Here is a 19,390-nt window from a genome sequence, read left to right on the forward strand (position 1 = left end):
CTATTTATATAACTACCATTTGTTAAACATAGCCATTTTGGTTACTCTTGTTCCGTTTTCTCCTTTCTTCCGCTCCTTCCTTTTTCTTTCTTCTTGTGTGGTTTAGGAGACATTAATTGATCTCTCATTCCACTTCCCCATTTGTCTCAATTTCGTTTCTTTAATTTCCTTTGTCTTTCATCTAGGTTTTTAGTTTTCTGAATTTGGGTTTACGTTAGTGTTTATATATCTTGTAATTAATCAACCAAGGTTTTTTTTCCCCCTTCCTAAATCTTGTAAATTCAGATTTGCTTTCTTTGGTAAATCTTTGCGATCTCTCCTCTCCTCTGATCTTGCCATTAGAGATAGATATAATTCTCTCTTTCAAATGGCACAACTACCTCCCAAAATCCCAAACATGACACCACATTGGCCTGATTTCTCTTCCCAAAAGCTTTCTCCTATCTCTACCCCAATCGCAACCGCCACAGCCACTACAACCGCCGTACAAAACCCTTCATGGGTAGACGAATTCCTCGACTTCTCAGCGTCTCGCCGCGGCAACCACCGTCGCTCAATCAGCGACTCCATCACGTTTCTTGAAGCTCCAACCGTATCAGACCATGTCAGCATCGAAAACCACCACTTCGACAGGTTCGACGACGAACAGTTCATGTTGATGTTCACCGACGACGACAACCTTCATAAAAAGCCTTCCCATATCAACAACAACATTTTAGGACCCACCGGATCTTCCTCAAACACGTCCACGCCGTCCAATAGCATCAACGACGACAAAAAAGAACCACCGTCCAATCATGACATGACCAATAATAACAACAACAACAATAACATTAATAACGATGAAGTCCAGAGCCAATGCAAGACAGAGCCAGATGATGGTACGGCTTCGACTAACAATTCAGGCGATAGCTCCGGCAACCGGATTCTTGATCCCAAAAGGGTAAAAAGGTAAAAAAAAAAAAACAAATTATTCACGATCATGCATGCACGTACATGATCATAATCAAAGTAATTAACTGAGATTTGATTATGATGTACCAATGTTTTTTATATAAAAATTACACAATATTAGCGTCAAAATTTCTAACCATATAATCGTTTTTAATTGTTAACGAAAATTAAAGATAAATATTTCTGAATGGTTCTACAGAATATTAGCAAATCGGCAATCAGCACAGAGATCAAGGGTTAGGAAGCTGCAATACATATCAGAGCTTGAACGTAGCGTCACTTCGTTGCAGGTACATTACATAAACACATTCATAGCTTTTTAATCAATCGAATAATTATATGACCTAATCAAATCATATTTATGCAAAATGTTGAAATTAAAGGCGGAAGTGTCAGTGTTATCGCCAAGAGTTGCGTTCTTGGATCATCAACGTTTGCTTCTTAACGTCGACAACAGTGCTCTCAAGCAACGAATCGCTGCTTTATCTCAAGACAAGATTTTCAAAGACGGTAAGTTTTCTTTCTCTCTCTCTCTTATTCACTCTTTTTTGTTTTTTTTTTGGTATCAACTCTTAGTCTCTTATTCACTCTTTAATTACCTATTAATTTTCTAAAATTATAAAACCACATTTTAAATATTCGAAGAATCTATATACTAAATATCAATACGAAAAATAATTCTTATTTCTCTGCATATACATAACTTTTGGATTAAATTCTCATGTAAAATTGTCGGGGAAATTATGGAATATATATATGTGTGTTTATAAGTTTTTTTTTTTCATTTTTTCTCGTCCAAGCATTCAATTATCACTGACAATATGAGCACGCCCAATAATTTTACTCTCCCTATCTAGCGATACAAAGAATTTGCAAATATAACATTTAAAATGATATTGTTTTGCAGCACATCAAGAAGCATTGAAGAGAGAAATAGAGAGACTTCGACAAGTGTATAATCAACAAAGCCTCAAGACGATGGATAATGCAAATCATTCACCGGCGACCGGAGCCGGAGCTACTTCGGCTGTCGACATCATGACGTCTATTGAAAAAGAGCAACTCCTCAATGTCTGATAAATTAATCATCTTCATCACCATCATCAACATCTCTCTCTCTCTCTTCTTGGCAAAAATTCTTGACTACAAAAATCTCTTTCGGTTAAGAATTTCAGAAGTTTGACATTTTTTATTCTAGTCACATATTTTTTTTAAGTTGTGATGAATTCAATTTGATGTATCTTATTTATTTTATTTTTGTATGTCGTTTTTTTTTGGGGGGTTGGTAGAAGGGAAGTCATCAATTGTTGTTTGTACAAAGAATTAGTTGATTTGTTATTGTAATGTTTTGGGAGTGTATAAATATATTTGTGTACTACTACTAATTAAGATTTTTTCGGTATAGTTTAGTTTTCATCACTGTCTACTCTTATACAACAAGATTATTCTCCCATCAAGTCTACATATGATTAAACTATATTCTAAATTGTAAAAGTGATAGAGAGTAATCAGCAGCTGGCTGTTACACCATTTTATGTCTCAACGGATGTGTTAACTATTTAGGAATATATGTTATTTGCTATATTGAAGTACTATACGAGAGTAACGAAAAAAATATGTTGACGTCATATGAAATCTAGATGATGAAATTATATGGCACATCCACTCATGTATCGTTTAGGATTTACTGGAAATGTAACCTTTTAAGTACGTTCTGAACTGGTCAATAAAAAACAAAACTTATGCAGTTCAAAAGGAAAGACGAGAAAACAGAAACGCGTGTGTGTGAACAGGCTAAACTGTGAGTGTTCACGTGATGTGTTTCCTTGACTGGACCACTACGTTCTCGTTACATGATTGGTTTTGGTTTATTTATTTTTATCGATTTTTTCCAAGATTTGGGTTTTGAGTTTTTTTTTCAGCAAATGGTAGTATGGTATAAAGCATTGGACTAATGGTGATAATAATATTTTTTGTTATATATTTTATTTTTAAAAATTAAATGGTTTGATATATGAGAAAGACGAAAAGTAACACACAGAAGACTCCAAGTTTGGATCAATGTTTTCTAGTCTGTTAAGGTAAAAGCCATTAATGTTCTCTATTCTGTTACTAATTCAATTTTGGGTCACTACAGTTTTAGACCAAAACCATAGTATGCTTCGATCGACATTTGCTGGCTAATGTCTACAAACCCAAAACAGATTTTAAGCATAAACCGCACATCTGCATTGGTATTGCATATGGAAACCAATACAACACTTAAAACTAAAAAGGACCTAAATAGTTAGGCACATTTTAAGAATATACCAAATTATATAAGAAATTTAAAAATTACATTCAATGTTATAATTATTTTAACTACACTTTTTAAAACAAAAAATGACAAAATACCATTTTTCTTTATTAAACATTATTTAAATAACTAACTAACTAATAATAATTAGAAATTGAAAAAATAACCAAATTTCGTAATTAATTATTAAATTAATATAAATTATTAAGAAAATATATTATTTAAATAATTAACTAAAAATAATTAAAATGTTAAAAGAAACTTAAGGACACTTCATAATTAATAAAGAATAATAAGAAAATAAAATATTTAATATTTGAATAATTAAAATTATTTAAAATAATAAAAGTATTTAAAATATTTTTCCGTCGATTTGTTTGGTCTTGGTATACTTATTTAATTTTATGTTGACTTATTAATCTCGTTCACGTTCACGTTTATATTTTGTTTTGTCGATTTACTTTTTTCTTCTTACAAAGAGTGGACTTATTTTTTTCTTAATTGATTTTGTACTTTGTCGACTTTTATATTTTGTTTTGTCGATTTATTTCTCACAGGATTCTCCAATTTTCTTCCAAGACTCTCCTCCTCTTACCCTCCACCTCGTAGTTTAGTGATCGATGGAGATGTATGGGATTCGTGGACTATATCCCTTATACCGCGGCCGGAGAAATTTCTTTTCACAGTTAAAAAAAAGGTAGAAGATATTCCTGCGTTAAGGGGACTTACAGATTTGAGGAGATGTTTCGTGTATCGTATTACCATAAGAGGGTTCGGCTCCTCTCAGCTTTCACTTCCACGAGTCAAACACATCCTCGCCTCCTTTCCTAATCTTGAGAGCCTAAATGTTGAATTCGGATGGTGGGTGCGTCAGAAAAAGAAAGACAGAGAAATCCTGATGATGGATATCCATAATCTTCCGAGAGCTTCAGCGAGTTGCATAATCAAGGAGATTCCTTGTCGGCTCTAACTCACACCACGCAAACCAGTTCAGAGTATTCAGATGCAAACCACGGTCTTCCTTGCAAGGTTTACTATCTCGTTCTCTTTGACTCTTAGGAACCACTTCCCCTTCGTCTTCTTGCGTCACACCTTATGAACATGAATAAGTAACTGTCTATATCAGCTTTAGTAATAGTTGTTTCTCTGTCACACATTATAAACATGAATCAGTAACTGTCTATATTAGCTCTGTCTAGCAAGTTAAATGTTTTCAGTTTGTAGTAATAAAATAAAAGTGAAAAAGGACCAACTATTTGGTATTTTTTGGGTTAAATCAGCATGTTTAAAATCAGTTTGAAGTCGGGTGGGTAATTCACCGTGGAAATTACTACTAGAAAGTTGATGTCGGATGGTTATGCGTGCATGATCTAATATATTTCTTAGGAATCATCTTTAGTTTTTATTTTATATTTGTTGGTACGTGTCAAATTGAATCAGTAGAGTAACAAGGGAACAAAATTCGTAATTACCTGCATCTCATTTGATTTTTTTTTTTTTTAGCGTAAAATAGAAATAAAAGAAGTGATTTATCAAACGCTGTCGTATAAAACACTAGATTATTTACTTGCATCTAATTTAATATGCAACATAATATAACATAATATAACATAATATAATTAAATATTAATATAACATAACATAATATAATTAAATAATTAATATAACATAATATAATTATATAACATAATATAATTAAATATTAATATAACATAACATAATATAATTAAATAATTAATATAACATAATATAATTAATATAACATAATATAATTATATAACATAATATAATTAAATATTTAATATACCATAATATAATTAAATATAACATAATATAATTAAATATTTTAAATTATTTAGTAACTTATTGAATAAGTTGATTATTTGATAATATATTACATAAATATTCTTTTAAATAATTATCTTTCACAATTTGTACAAATTTTTTAAAAAATTTCCTCAATTATGGATTTATAACTTTTTTAGTTCTTTCAATATTTTTTTCACTGTCCAACAAATGCAAGAAAACTTACCTATTATTTATTATATTATTAAGATTCATTATAAAAAAAATATTATTCGAGATGATTAATCAAAAACTAAAGACGCTTTTCCGAAATGATTGATGAAGTCATATATAAAAATTATATTAAAAATGATTCAATTATACCAGTATAAGTGAGACCAAACCTAACTTATATAAATTTACAATTCACAATAATTTGGTTTTAATAAATTAATATAAACATATTATATATATATATATGTTAATTAACTATATACTGATAAATGATATATGATAAAAATAATATTAATGAATAAATAGAAATCAAAAAATAATTACATAATAATTTCATGTTAATGATCTATCTTAAAATGAATAAAAATAAAAGCAAAAATAAAAAATACATGACATATCTTAAAATGACGTATCTTAAAATGAATAAAAATAAAAGCAAAAAAAAAATATGTGACATATCTTAATGATGACAAGTAGAATTGAAAATAAAATTATACATCTTGATGATCGTAATATAGATAGGAATAATAAATATGTAGTACTAATATCTAAAACAAAAAATAAGAACAATTTAGATAATAGAAAAGTTAATGAAAAATATAATGAAATATGCATCCACAGTGTGATCCAAATTCCAAACACAAACAAGGTTGCTAAACCAAAGAAACAAACTCCAATGAAGTACAGACATTTCAGCCATCCACATGCAGCTCTATGCATGCATATTTCATCATATTTTTATTTATTTAAAAATGTATGGGCCTGAAATTTTAATACGGCCCATATCAGTTTAACCGAGTTCAATAACTGGGTAAGAATAAAAAAAAAAAATTTACATTATTTACTCACATCTTTACATTCATCACGAAAAACTCCAAAATCTCTTTGATTCGTTCAGATTCACTCTCTTCGGCGAGAAACTGTTAGATCGTTACGTACTGTTAAATCTCCGACTACAAAATCGTTCTATTCTATCTCTCGAAAAATGATCTGCCTAGTTCTCTCTGTCCTCATCACCACGGCGGCTGCTGCTGCGGAGTTCGGTGGGGAGGTATTAGAGACGGAGCTTTGGTGCGTTGCGAAGAACAACGCTGAGGATTCGGCACTTCAAACGGCTGTTGACTGGGCTTGTGGGCCTGGAGGAGCTGATTGCGGTGAGATCCAGCAAGGCGGGTCCTGTTACGATCCACCGGATATGGTGAAGATGGCGTCGTATGTTTTCAATAACTATTACTTGAAGAACGGTCTCGCAGATGAAGCTTGTAACTTTAGTAACAACGCAGCTGTTACTTCACTGAATCCTAGTGAGTTTTTTACTTTAGTTATGGAAAATGCAAGTTCGATTATGAAATTGACTTTTGGAAATTGAAAGTTTGATGCTTTTACTGCTATTTTTGCTTTTCAGGTCAAGGAGCATGCAAGTTTCCTTCAAGGTAATGAAGTAACGCACATTTGTATTTTGCCAATTAGCTTGAATTTGAGTATCAGTGTCAGACTGTTTTAAGCAATTTCTATTGATCTGAGGTTCTTATGAATACAAGTTTGATGGGTTTTAGAGTGACATCTTTGAGTAGCTCTTTTCATTAGTCTCTTCTGGCTTAGAAGGATGAGATAACTTCATTTTTACTCGAGAAATTGTTTATGATCTTGGTACTGGATATATTGTTCATTTTTATCTATATGTTATAGTTTCTGCAGAACATTTAAGAAGTTGCACATCTGAAAATGTTCTCATCCTCCATAGGGCTTCTTTTTACTAAGCATTTTAATAGTTACACTCATGCGCTTGCAATCTCGTGGTGCAGTAAGAGAGTGAGCAATGGAAGTATCGCGGATGCCACTTCAACGCAGGCTACAACTGCTGCACAAGAATCCTCAGATTTCAGTAGAGCAAGGCGGATGTTTACCAGCTGTTCCTTGCCCTTCGTCGTTTTAGGCCACATTATGACAATGACACTGATCATTCATCATCTTTAGCTACCGCTTGGTGATTGAAGGTAACCCTTTTTTTTAATCTCCAAACCCTTTCCTCAACCCTCAGTTTTATGTAAACTAAAATGGTTCTGCATCTTTAATTGATCCCTGAAATGTAGCTCTGTACTGTCTTACCATTATGAAGAGTTAACTAGAAAAAGGCATCAACGTTAGCTTTGTATCATGATGTATCTTTTGACTGACATATAGATAGTGTTCCATTACACAAAACTATCCAAAGAAGTAATAAAAGAAAGGAGGGTATAGTATAAATTAAAGATTTCAAATGTATGTATGATTTATATGCATTACATGTATCTCTATGTTGACTCAATGTCTCTCAAGATCCGCTACACGATCTTGGTCAACACAAGTATGATTGATCCTGTTCGAAGATCTTTCCCTTGTCAAGATCCTCTTAAACGAATCTAATCGCGAAACAGGGGACACAACTGTTTTGTTTCCCGAGGAAGAAGAGGGTGCTGCTTCCACCGTCAAATTCAGCCTGGCTTCCTCCAACAATGGCGGTGCAGTACTGATTGGTCCTTCCCTTGGCTCAGGCTCAAGTCTCGGCCTTGGCTCAACTTCAGTCCGACAAACAGGGCAAGTGGAGCAAGTGGAGAGCCACCTGTCAACACAGTCGACGTGGAAGATGTGCTTGCAGTTGGGCAACTCTCTAGCCGTGTCTTGCTCCTCTAACACGCTTAAACACACTGCGCATTCAGTCGCGGATGTAGCCACGTCATTGACGGCTCCGACGGTGAAAGTAGGGAGAGAAGCTATGACAGTGGGATTGAGGCCACGCTTGGGAATCTCAAAAGGGTGGCGGAATATGACGGGGAGGCCACGGAAAGCTTCTCTACGGCGGCGGAGAACGAATCTTGCGTAAAGATGAAGAGCAAAGACGATAAGAATAACTCCGGATAAAGAAGCTATGGCTGCAAGCATGATCTTGCTGTTAAGATCGTAGTTAGAAGGATTGGGCCAGAACGAGTGGTGGTCGGAGTTGAACCAGCGAGTATCTCTTTCGTTGGAGCTCATTGTGAAGCTTGCTTCTTTCTTCGGTGGATGGGAAAGGAAAAGTGAACAAACTTGGTTACTAACTTCTGATGTATTATATAAGGAACAAAGGACTTTTAGAATATCTATTTTAATTTTATTTTTCCATGGCTTATACTTTAGTTGGTGGGTGGAGAAAAAAATGAAGTAGATACATATTTTGAAAAGTTTGGCAGATACCGAGACTTTCATGAACATATTGTTGACCAAATTAACTTGAGATTGTTCACAAACAACTAAAAGAGTTTCATTCAATATATAAAGTTCATAGTTCAGTTGTAGTCATGTAGACCATAGAAATATTATAGGTGATAGGATTTGAACGTTTAGGGATGGTGTAAGTTTGGAAGATATCGATGTTCCTATATTTTATATATCTTGTAGACCAAACTGCCTATATTTGATAACAGTGAATTAGTAGTTAGCTCGTATGTATAGATTGAAATGTCTTATCATAATTTCTCTTTAAGTCTTATATCGTTTTGTGTGGTGCAAATTAAATTATTAACGTATATAACATTTTGTTATTTCATGCATAACATTTTGTTAGCCCTATTTTAACAATATAATAAAATAGGACTGCAACCGATAAATGTTAGAAAATTAATAAATTCAATAAAATGAAAATACAGTTTATCTGAATAATATGAATAGAAATAATGTAAAATGTCCGTAGTCAAGAAAATACGAAAAACTAAAAAAGTTAAACGTGTGAGCCTGTGAGGATACGTGTGGGAACCACATAGTTTGACTTGAAGAAGAGTCTTCGATGTAGACACACGTTGAAATTATCTTACAAACTTGTCACGATTGTATATTACATGTTCAACTCTTTCTTTTTCCCCTTTTCACACGTTACTCAACCGCGGCTTTGTAAAACTATTAAAACTATGTGTAAAATATCTGTCTTACAGTAACATACAAAACGTTCGCCGTCATATTTACACATACAAAATATTTGATTGAGTACACAAAAATAATTTATAAGGAACAAAGAGTACTATTGTACATGAATCATATATAGTCGTATATATACTATATACTGATTTCACTGTCGTTCTATATCCAAGACACGATCTTGGTCAACGCGAGAATGATCATTACTGTTCGAAGATCTTTCCCTTGTCAGAATCCTCCGAAATGAATCTAACCGCGAAACTGATGACCCGCCAGTTTTGTTATCCGACAAAGATGCCGCCCCAAAATCCAACGGTAGTGCACGGTCGCCAACTGGACCTTCTCTTGGTTCAGGCTCAAGCCTTGGACTTGGCTCGACTTCATTTCTACAAACGGGACAAGTTGATTGCGCCGTGAGCCACGTGTCAACGCAACTTACGTGGAAAACGTGCTTGCAATTCGGTAACATCCTCGCTGTATCATTGTCCTCCAACAAGCTTAGACAAACCGCACATTCCATACCCGCCACGTCATTCTTGACTCCAACCACGAACGTTGGGAGAGAAACGATGACTAGAGTGTCGAGGCCACGTTTGGGCGGATGAGAAACGACAGAGAAGGAGAGGCCTTGGAAGGCCGATCTGTGGTAGCGGAGAACGAATCTTGCGTAGAGATGATAAGCGAAAACGATGAGGATAATAACAGAGAAGGAAACGATGGTAATGAGTAAGATCTTGCTGTTGGCATCGTAAGAAGTCGTGCTCAGCCAAAACGAACGGTCGGAATCGAACCGGTGATCATCATTTCTGTTGTCAGAGCTCATGATGAAGGGTTCTAGCTAGATTTGACAATCGAGAAGGAAAGAAATGGAACAAGATCATTGAATGTGGTAACAATATAAGTTAATAACAAGTAATGGAGATTGAAACGATCTTAGATGTGTAATAAATTTATATATATGTAAACTTCTTATGATACTTTTTTAATCTTAATTATCCTTCTAAGTTCTAACCATTATAATATGATTGGTGGGTGGAGGACTAGAGGCAGTTTAATAGAATTACTCGTAATCCAAGGGACACTGTTGACTTTAGTCGGATTTATAATTAAAAAAGTCTAAGTAAGTTTACGAAAATTCAGTTAGGATTGCATTTTTAATTTTTCTATCATTAATACATATAACATGTCGACATATCTGAGAACTCTAGATAGATGATGCTAAATGATAACAATAATTACAATGTGTTCCAATAGTATGAGTGGACTTATTGTAAACTGAGCATAGTCAAGAAAATACGAAATTTTAAAGTTAATAAAAATATGAGGTATGCAGCGAGGCTGCGTGTGCGAATCATATGATTTTGAAGAAGAGTCTTCGAAGTGGACATACATGTTATATTATTTTACAAGTTGTGAACATATATATAATAATTTCAACTCCTTTTATTGCTTTTTTCACACGTTAGCTTCTTATTATTATCCTTGTTACTCTTGTAGTCTTGTAGGAAAATGTCAAATATTTTAATATCATCATATCTACAAAATATGAGCTAGTTTTTCCATGTAAATTATTAGAAAATATATTTGTACTTTCTATACCGCTACTAATAAGAAGAAAAAAAAGAAAACTACAAATCCCGTCTATCGTATATTATTAAAAGAAGAGTACATACATGTTCAAAATCAGTCATTTATTTACTTTAATTGCAATTAAAATTATATCTAAAAAGTGCTTAATTTTAATTAGAAAGAGTAATTTAGAAAATTAAATAATTGACATCAAAATCAATTCTAGTTCGATTAATTATTTTATTTATTTAATAAAATATTTCTCTCTACTCTGATTTTTGTCAACATTATTTCTTTTAAATAATTTAAAGATTTTGTTAAAACTCTCCTTCATCTTTGTTTGATCATATTTTCAAAAAAATAAACTAATACATAATTCATATGATAATAATAATAAATATCAAATTTTTATACATATATTGTGATTCAAATTTTTTAAAACGAACATAATTTACTTAACTAGTGAAAAATGTGAAATTAAAATCCATATCGACATAATATTTTAAATTGTGGTTCAAAGATATATTATGACAAAAATTAGAATGATTTTACATCTAAATGAATAGACAACTTAGCTTAACAAAATGTGATAGTTTTATTCAATTTAATTTAATTTTTTGTAGAACCATATAATTTATCGTACATATCATTTTTTTAAATATACCAGATTTTCAATTTTGTTTAAGATATTTTGTTTAATACTCATAAACATATATATCAAGATGTAATATATATATATATAAATAAGTTTTTTAGAAAGTTCAACAATATAGTCAATTATTAATAAACTAAAAAAATTGAAATATATTGACAAAAGAGAAGAAAAAATATCAATAAAAATGATAAATAATCACTTAAGATTTTTTTTTTTAAATTGTATTGGATCATAAAGATCAGCAGGTTGGTGGAATTTTAAATCAGGATATTTGATCATTTTTAAATATGATATTTAAATTAGCTATGTTAGTAAGAAATTAATAATTGATTAAAGGTAATATTGTTAAGTCATATATTACAATCTAATAATAAATATATTCATCTCCATATGTAATAGAAATGGACTAAAATATTATAGAAAAACAAACTAATGATTAAGAGAGACTGAAAATACGAAAAAAACACAACATAAGATAATCATATAATTGTATAATGTTAATGATTTAAAAGAGGCTTTGAGAGTTCAAGTGATTTCCAAAAGACTTTGGTAACTCTCCTTCTAAATCAGACATTTGATGATTCCGCCAAATCATATTAGTTTAGCTTTGAGCCGGATTTGAGTTATATTGTTAAAATAATGTGTACCAAAAATGAGCCTAATAGATTTGTGATTGAATTATCTATATATACATTTTTTGAGACATTTATAAAATAAATCTCGAAGTTCATATCTATTTACAAGCATGCCATTGATATTAATTATTAATTTTTTTTCATTTAACTAATTAATATTAAATTTCAGTTTTGGAAAACAAGATTTTCCATCCTAATAAAATTTCCAAAACAAATAGAAATCACTCCCTTTAACATTAAGTATTAAGTTTATGATTAATTTAATTAGTATTAAGTTTCCAATTTTACAAAACAATATTTTCTCCATAAAAACATTTTCTAAACAAGTTATATACACACATCTTGAGTCCATTTTAATAACCAAAGGTTATTAAAAAAAACAATGTGGAATTCATGTCAATCCCAACAAATAACTGTTAACAACTTTTATTTACATTTCACAACAAAACTATATATACTAAAGTTAACTGATTCTTTATATATAAAACATACAAAACTACAATACAAAATTATCTTTATCTTGTACATATATCTAAACAATTTAAAATAATAAAAATACTAATATCTATAAATAAATAAAAAAACACACACAATATATTCCTTCTATAAATCACTACTTATTTAATTGTATGTTATACATTTATACAATAATATAAAAAAATAAACCTCAAACATTATACTTTATAATTTCTATACTAAATAATATATCTATATATGTAAGGTTGTACATTTTTAAAAATACAAATTAAACATTAGTTATATATATTTAATCTATAAAACAAATTATATCTTTTTATGAAAAATAGTCCCGCGGTGTACGGCGGGTGAATATCTAGTTTGAGTCATATTTTGTTGAAGAAAAATAAAATAATTATATTTAATTATTTTCCTAATTTTTTTTAATGATTGATTTTTTTGGATGTTTTTTTTAAGAAAATGTATTGTGGTGGTGAATTGATGTTTTTAAGAAGAGGTGTGATTGATCTGAAGATTATAAATAAGAGTAAGCATTACCAGCCATCATTACCAGTTTAGCTTTTCAGTTCCCACTCCATTGGTTTTGAGGCCGTAAGCAGAAAAAAAAAATTAGTTTAATTTAAAACATTTTGTAATCAACATATTTACACAAATTAAAGAAAAAATTATTTAAAAACATGTCGACAATATTATGAAAAGGGTAAAAATTATTTTGTGATTACTCGTAATATTGTCTAGTTATTTTGTGATTAACCATGTTGGTTGGTTGATACTTTGTCGCTTTGATACGTTGGTTGATACTTTGATATACTATTTGTAAATATATTATAGCTTCTTATATTCAATCATACGTAATTACTTCCAAGATAAAACCATAAACCTAGAAAATATAGCTTCTTATATTTTATAAGAAAAATTTAAGGCCGTAGGCCATTGTTTCTTATTTTCATGAATAGGCACGGCTGCGGCTCCGACAGCTTCCATGCCGTGTCTAAAGAGACTTGGTACTCGCAGTGCAAGTGTAACCTTTGATAGGATGGCCTTAAAACACTTACTCTCCTCTTACCCTCCACTTGATACTCTTGTCATCAATTGAGATCCATGGAATTGGCTTCCCAACGAGTTTGACTCTAGAAGTTATGAAGGAGAATCCTAACGCACCTCCACCTGCAGCTGCATTTGGAAAAGATATTCAAGGGTTAGAGGGATACAATACCGCCTTGGAGAGATCTGTGGTTGGTTGTATAAACATACTAGGCATCAAGAATTCAAAGCGAGATCTAGCACGAGTACAACACATACTGGCTTCATTCCCCTGTCTTCACCAACTAAACGTAGGAATCCTGAATGGTGTGCCTTTAAGAAGGAGACAAATCATGGAGAATATAAAGGATCTTGACAAAGCTTCTTCACAGTAGGCAAACCAGGGTCGTACGTGAAGCTTGAGAACCTTCAGATGCTGCCAAGGTATTACTTTGTATTCCTTGCAAGGTTTACTACTATCTTCTTCTCTTTGAATCTTGGAACCAATTCCCCCTTAGTCTTATCAATCCACGCTCTTCGATATCATGATGGCTGCTTATGAGCTAAACATCCAAAGCTTGGTTGAACTTACTTGTAAAATAGTCGCTGGCATGATGGAAAATAAAACAGTCGCTGAAGTTCGTGAAACCTTCAACATCAGCGAAAACAATGCCACACCCGAGGAAGAAACATAAAAGATTCGCAAGGAGCATCCATGGGCTTTTGAATGAGAGCGGATAATCAAAAACCTAGCTAGCTAGTTTTTCATTCTCCATAACCGTTATCAATGTTAGATGACCTTTTCTATTTCTATCTTTTCTTTTGATCGATCTCAATGATATAATAAAGTTATATAATCAAACCAATGTTTTGTGGTAACCTTACTAAGAAGAGTTTTATACTATGACCTGGCCAATTAAGTTTTTATTATTTCTGTACCTTTTGCACTGACCTCCTTGGGTAAGATCTTCTACACTTTCAGTGTTTAGTATCCAAAGGGTTACCACAGCCTCTTATATTCTCCCTGCCGAAGTCTACAACTACAAGACCAATTTAATGAACGGACCAGTAACATAGTCACAGAGTATCATTATTAAATTAATTTATTTTTATTGGTTTTAAAGTTTCATTCAACACACAACGAGACAACCTTTGAAACACGACACAATGTCGATGGAGGAGAAATATTAATACACAACTAAAAGTTAAAATTCTTTAAACCTAACCAACCAGATTGTTGGAGTTCAACTTAAAGAATCAGAGAATTCTCAAAAATAAAAATTTAGAGTAAAAGAGTACATAGTACTAGCTGGTCGAAGCTATGAATTCTAAGCGAGTGGGTAGTTTTCCCAGTGTCTTTGAGTAGAGTGAACTTCAAAACCATTCCATCTCCAAAGGAGGATTCTTCCACAAGATGAGCTTGGCCAAGCTTGTCGGCGCTGAAATGTTCAACGTTGGAGATTGGTAAGCATTTCAATGTCTTGGTAACGTATTCAATGGCATCTCTCTCAACATCCTTGATAACCATGATTTTGGCTACGGCCAAGTAGTGAAGCCATAGATGATCAGTGACCAAAATAGTCTTGGGGATGAGAAACGTATTGCAACCAGTAGCTTAATTGATCCTTTGAATCATCCCCAATATGTGATTCTTCTTTTCTTCTTCTTTTCTTCTTCTTTTTTTGAGGATCTACGTCGTATCCATCATCATCTGGAACTGAATGAGAGCGATCTTGGCATTTTCCATGCGAGTTGGTCCACCGTGAAAAACCAAAGGTTTCACCGTATAATCATCATAATAAAGATTGTTGTTAAGACGAACCTTGATATCACGACGCAAATTTGATGACTCTGGCTTTTCCGAATGGATTAGAGAAGTGATCGCATCTACTGTATATTCTTATCATCATTGTGTTGATCTTCTTGTCTTTAGCCTTTTCTCCTTTGTCTCTTTTTTTTTTTTCAGTTGTAGGGTTGTATGAATCGTGGATGTTCAATTTCTATTAGTACACTGTATTTATGGTTGATGACGTGAATGAAAAAATTGTTATAAGTTATAACAATGGGAAAAATAAAATTATTATAACGATGGGCTTTCTCCCCAAATCTTTTTTTAAGTCCAAATAGGCAAAAGACCAAAACGGCGTGAAGTACTTTAAGTAAGGAACGCTTGATCGAACGGTTAATATCCAACTGATGATGGAATCAACGGCAGATCTTTCAATTTCCTTTTCTTCCTATCGACTAATTTAAATGCGAAACCTTTCTCAGTTCTCATAATTTCTTCAATTCCAAATCACACAATTCTTAAAATTTCATCTCTTTTATTTCTCAACAAATCCCAAATTCAGATTTTTAAAGTTAGGGTTTGAATGCAGTGAAGAATGTTTCCGTCTATGGAGTTTGTGAAACCCTTAGGCAAAGGTTCATATGGTTCCGTCGATCTCGTCAGATTCACGAAACCCGACGGCTCGAATCCGTACTACCAAGCCGTGAAAACCTCATACCCACAAGACTTCGAACCGCTCCTTAAAGAGTTTCAGATTCTGTATAAACTCAGAGATTGCCCTAGAATCGTGCAAACTTGCGGGACAAGTCTGTCGAGAGGTGTCGATGATTACGGAATAAGAGTATACAGGATGTCAATGGAGTATGCAGCTGGTGGAAGTTTAACTTCTCTCATGGAAACAAGATCATTGTCTGATTCAATGATCAGAGACTTTACTTATATGATTCTTGAAGGACTTGTCTCTATCCATAGTCACGGAAACGTTCATTGCGATCTCAAACCCGAAAACATTCTCGTGTTTCCTCGTAACGCTTCGTACGAATTGAAGATTGCGGATTTTGGAATGTCGACAAAAGTTGGACAAGACTCGGAGTTTTGGGAATATGAGTCTCCGTATTTGGGGACGCCTCTTTACATGTCGCCAGAATCTGTTCAAAACGGGATCGCGGAGGAAGCCTTAGATTTGTGGTCATTAGGTTGTATCGTGTTGGAGATGTATACCGGAGAACCGCCATGGCCGTTGGAAGATTATAAGAAGCTTTTACCTCTTTTGTTGAATGGGAATGCACCAGAGATACCAGAGTCTCTTCCTTGGGACGCAAGGCAGTTTTTACAAACATGTTTCGCAAGTAATCCTGTGGAAAGAGGAAGCGCCTCGGAGCTATTGAAGCATAAGTTTCTACATAATGTTTCCGATCAGAAGAAGGTGAGTGTTACGGGCGCCGGAGATAAGAGAGAGTCGGTGGTGGTGTTGAAGTCGAAGAAGGTCCTAAAAGTGAAGATTATTCCACCAAAGCCACCACAATTTAAGAAAATTTTGAATAGACCTCTGAGACTGAAGATAATACCTCCCAAACCCCCAAGATGCAATCTTGTTCCGGTACAGTAGATCAGTGTGTTGACAATATTAGTCTTTGTTTGTTTACTTGGTTGTTTAGCTCAAGTTAATTACACGTTGATACAGTTGTAGTGTGGTTTAGATCAAGTTAATTACACGTTGATACAATTGTAAACTCTTCAACTATATATAATCAAATTGTATGGTATTTTTTGTTTACAAGTTATAGAGAAAGTCTTTTTAGTGTTTCGATAATACTAATCCGATCGATATCTACAAAGTTGGATTGAAGTTGATGTATAAAGTAATTTTTTAACTTGGTTGAGTTGGATTCTCTAGACAAAAAAAAACAAGGTCTACTTTCTTTATTAAAACAACCTATCTCTACATATAAATTCCATTTTTGTTTCTTGATTACAAGTTTCCAAGATTTACACAATTACAAATAGAACTTCCCTTTTTCTTCAATTTTCCACTAGTTAATGACTTAATTCTAACACACTTGTCAAAGTAAAGACCCATTAGCTTAATTATTTTATCAGTAATCAGGAGGATTGTAATTCGATTAATAAATTAAAAAAGCCAGTGGACGTGAATAAATATGGGCTTAAAAGTGTATGAAAGAAAGGCCCATATTGAGGAGGGAGTAGTAACTACTTTTGTCGCGTAGTAGGAGGAGAGGGAGGGAATTCGAAAATCACAGAAGATAGCGGCAAAGGCAATAGTGTGGCTTGAGAGTTTCCTCATCACTCTTCTTCTCTGCTCTCTCGCTCCTCCTCCTCTCTCGTTTTCTCATCTCAAGGTGTCTCAATCTCTCTCAGTTTACAGAAGATGGAGGAAACGCATATGAATATGGTTCTCTGTTTCTCAGTTTCTCGGAATCAAATTCCAGGTAATTTGATTTAGATTCTCAACGATCGTACGATCTCTTATTCAATTCCGAGTTTGGCGTTTTTGAATTTAAGAGTTTCGCCGTGGTTTTATCTGGTGATCGATTTGACCGTTCTGGTGAAGAAATCAATAATTGATTTGTGGTTTCTGGTGATCGATTTGATTTGTTCTGAAGATATAGGATAATCAAATTTGATTTCAAAGTTTCTTCGATTGGTTTATGCTTGTAGTTTCGAGTTCCTTTGCGTTTTCATGGATTCTCGGCTGAGGTTAATCTAGTGATCGATTTGATTCTTCTTCAGGAGAAATCGATAATTTGATTTTGTGGTGATCGATTTGATACATATTAGGATAATCAAATTTGATTTCAGCGAATTTTGGGTGATTTGGAATCTTTGCTCTTCTATTATTCGTGTTTGATATATGAATCATGTGTGTCTCGATACTCAAATTCTTTGTTTCTGTGTTTTTTTTTGAATCCTGAGCATAGATTACAATCCGGAGGAAAAGAACTGGACTGAGAAAATTCTGGATGATGTGGGTGATTTCAAAAGTCTGGAAGAGGTGGTGTCTAAGCTGACAGAGAAACTGAATCTCACCGAGTCTCAGGTTGCGGGTATAAGGAAGACATTGATTAAGGTTGAAGAAGAAGCTGCTAAACTCACACCACCACCAAAGAGTGCTGCAAATCCATGTAGTAAATCAAAGAAGAAGAAGAACATGAAAAAACAAGCCTCTAAGCAGCAGAGTATGTGTAACTTCTTCTCACTTGTTTTACTTTTCTCTGCTTCACTTCACAGCATGTGTTTTTTGTTTCCTCAAAATATCAACCAAGCTTCTGATTTTTATTTGGTTTTAATTTGGCTTCTTTTTAGCACAAGCTGAACTACTACTTGACCCTGCTGATGTTGAAACTATTGAAGCAATGAAGAAGGAGATTTCAACTACTCTGGACTTGTTGAAGATCATACAACACCTACAAAACCCTACAAGAGTTGGAGTTAGACAAGTCAGAGCTTCTGCTGGTGACAAAATCAGTGGACGAGTGAGAGCTGGAAACAAAATCAGTGGACTAGTGAGAGCTGGGAGCATTGTCAGTGAACAAGTGAGAGTTGGGAGCATCAGTGAACAAGCAGGGCTAAGGAAGCATGTTGGAAACCGATGGGAATGAAGGATCCAGGGAAGATACAGTCAAATATTGGATGAGAATAGTGAGACATACAAACAAACAAACAAACAAAAAACACCATAAAACGAAACGCCCTTGGGATTTTAGAGATTTGACTCTTATTGAATCTTAGCTTGTTAAACAGCGAGATATGATGTACTTACTGAATTAGCGAAATAGAGTGATCTCTACACACCTTTCTATCTTTCTCTTTGGAGACTTGTGGAATATCCCCAAAATGTTTTCTTTAAAAAGGCAAAATAGACAAAAAGGGCACCAAGCAAAGATTGTTTCTATGAGATTGATGTATAAAAATCTCAATTAATGACGGTTTATATCGGTTATACTCGAAAGGTAACGTCGCTTAATGGGCTTTTTGCTTCTTAATAATAAGGCCAAACCGAATTATTTTTCCAAAGAAAACAA

The 19,390-nt window shown here is 33.2% G+C and overlaps 6 protein-coding genes across 8 annotated transcripts; 4 read left to right on the plus strand and 2 right to left on the minus strand.

The window, feature by feature from the left end:
• Positions 7-2,368, plus strand: LOC104785134 (basic leucine zipper 34-like). The gene is made up of 4 exons (XM_010510281.1): positions 7-951; positions 1,154-1,244; positions 1,338-1,464; positions 1,862-2,368. The coding sequence occupies exons 1-4, from the start codon at positions 368-370 to the stop codon at positions 2,029-2,031; spliced, it is 972 nt and encodes a 323-aa protein (XP_010508583.1). The 5' UTR covers positions 7-367; the 3' UTR covers positions 2,032-2,368.
• Positions 6,100-7,773, plus strand: LOC104785136 (PLASMODESMATA CALLOSE-BINDING PROTEIN 5-like). 3 transcript variants are annotated; one of them, XM_010510284.2, is made up of 4 exons: positions 6,100-6,573; positions 6,675-6,702; positions 7,075-7,266; positions 7,687-7,773. In XM_010510284.2, exons 1-3 carry the CDS (start codon positions 6,255-6,257, stop codon positions 7,244-7,246), a joined length of 519 nt encoding a protein of 172 aa, XP_010508586.1. In that variant the 5' UTR covers positions 6,100-6,254; the 3' UTR covers positions 7,247-7,266; positions 7,687-7,773. The 3 variants fall into 3 exon arrangements, with proteins under 3 accessions (XP_010508586.1, XP_010508587.1, XP_010508585.1); XM_010510285.2 differs by having other exon boundaries at positions 7,589-7,720; XM_010510283.1 differs by lacking the exon at positions 7,687-7,773 and having other exon boundaries at positions 7,075-7,422.
• LOC104785135 (E3 ubiquitin-protein ligase ATL41-like) lies at positions 7,506-8,481 on the minus strand. The gene has a single exon (XM_010510282.2). It carries the CDS (start codon positions 8,282-8,284, stop codon positions 7,574-7,576), a length of 711 nt encoding a protein of 236 aa, XP_010508584.1. The 5' UTR covers positions 8,285-8,481; the 3' UTR covers positions 7,506-7,573.
• LOC104785137 (RING-H2 finger protein ATL40-like) lies at positions 9,173-10,155 on the minus strand. The gene has a single exon (XM_010510286.2). The coding sequence runs from the start codon at positions 10,020-10,022 to the stop codon at positions 9,351-9,353; it is 672 nt and encodes a 223-aa protein (XP_010508588.1). The 5' UTR covers positions 10,023-10,155; the 3' UTR covers positions 9,173-9,350.
• Positions 15,943-16,956, plus strand: LOC104788817 (mitogen-activated protein kinase kinase kinase YODA-like). Its single transcript, XM_010514599.1, has one exon. The coding sequence runs from the start codon at positions 15,943-15,945 to the stop codon at positions 16,954-16,956; it is 1,014 nt and encodes a 337-aa protein (XP_010512901.1).
• Positions 17,614-18,970, plus strand: LOC104785138. Its single transcript, XM_010510287.2, has 3 exons — positions 17,614-17,797; positions 18,287-18,544; positions 18,672-18,970. Exons 1-3 carry the CDS (start codon positions 17,737-17,739, stop codon positions 18,965-18,967), a joined length of 615 nt encoding a protein of 204 aa, XP_010508589.1. The 5' UTR covers positions 17,614-17,736; the 3' UTR covers positions 18,968-18,970.

Source organism: Camelina sativa, chromosome 5, assembly GCF_000633955.1.
Source record: "Camelina sativa cultivar DH55 chromosome 5, Cs, whole genome shotgun sequence".
NCBI classification, from domain to species: domain Eukaryota; kingdom Viridiplantae; phylum Streptophyta; class Magnoliopsida; order Brassicales; family Brassicaceae; genus Camelina; species Camelina sativa.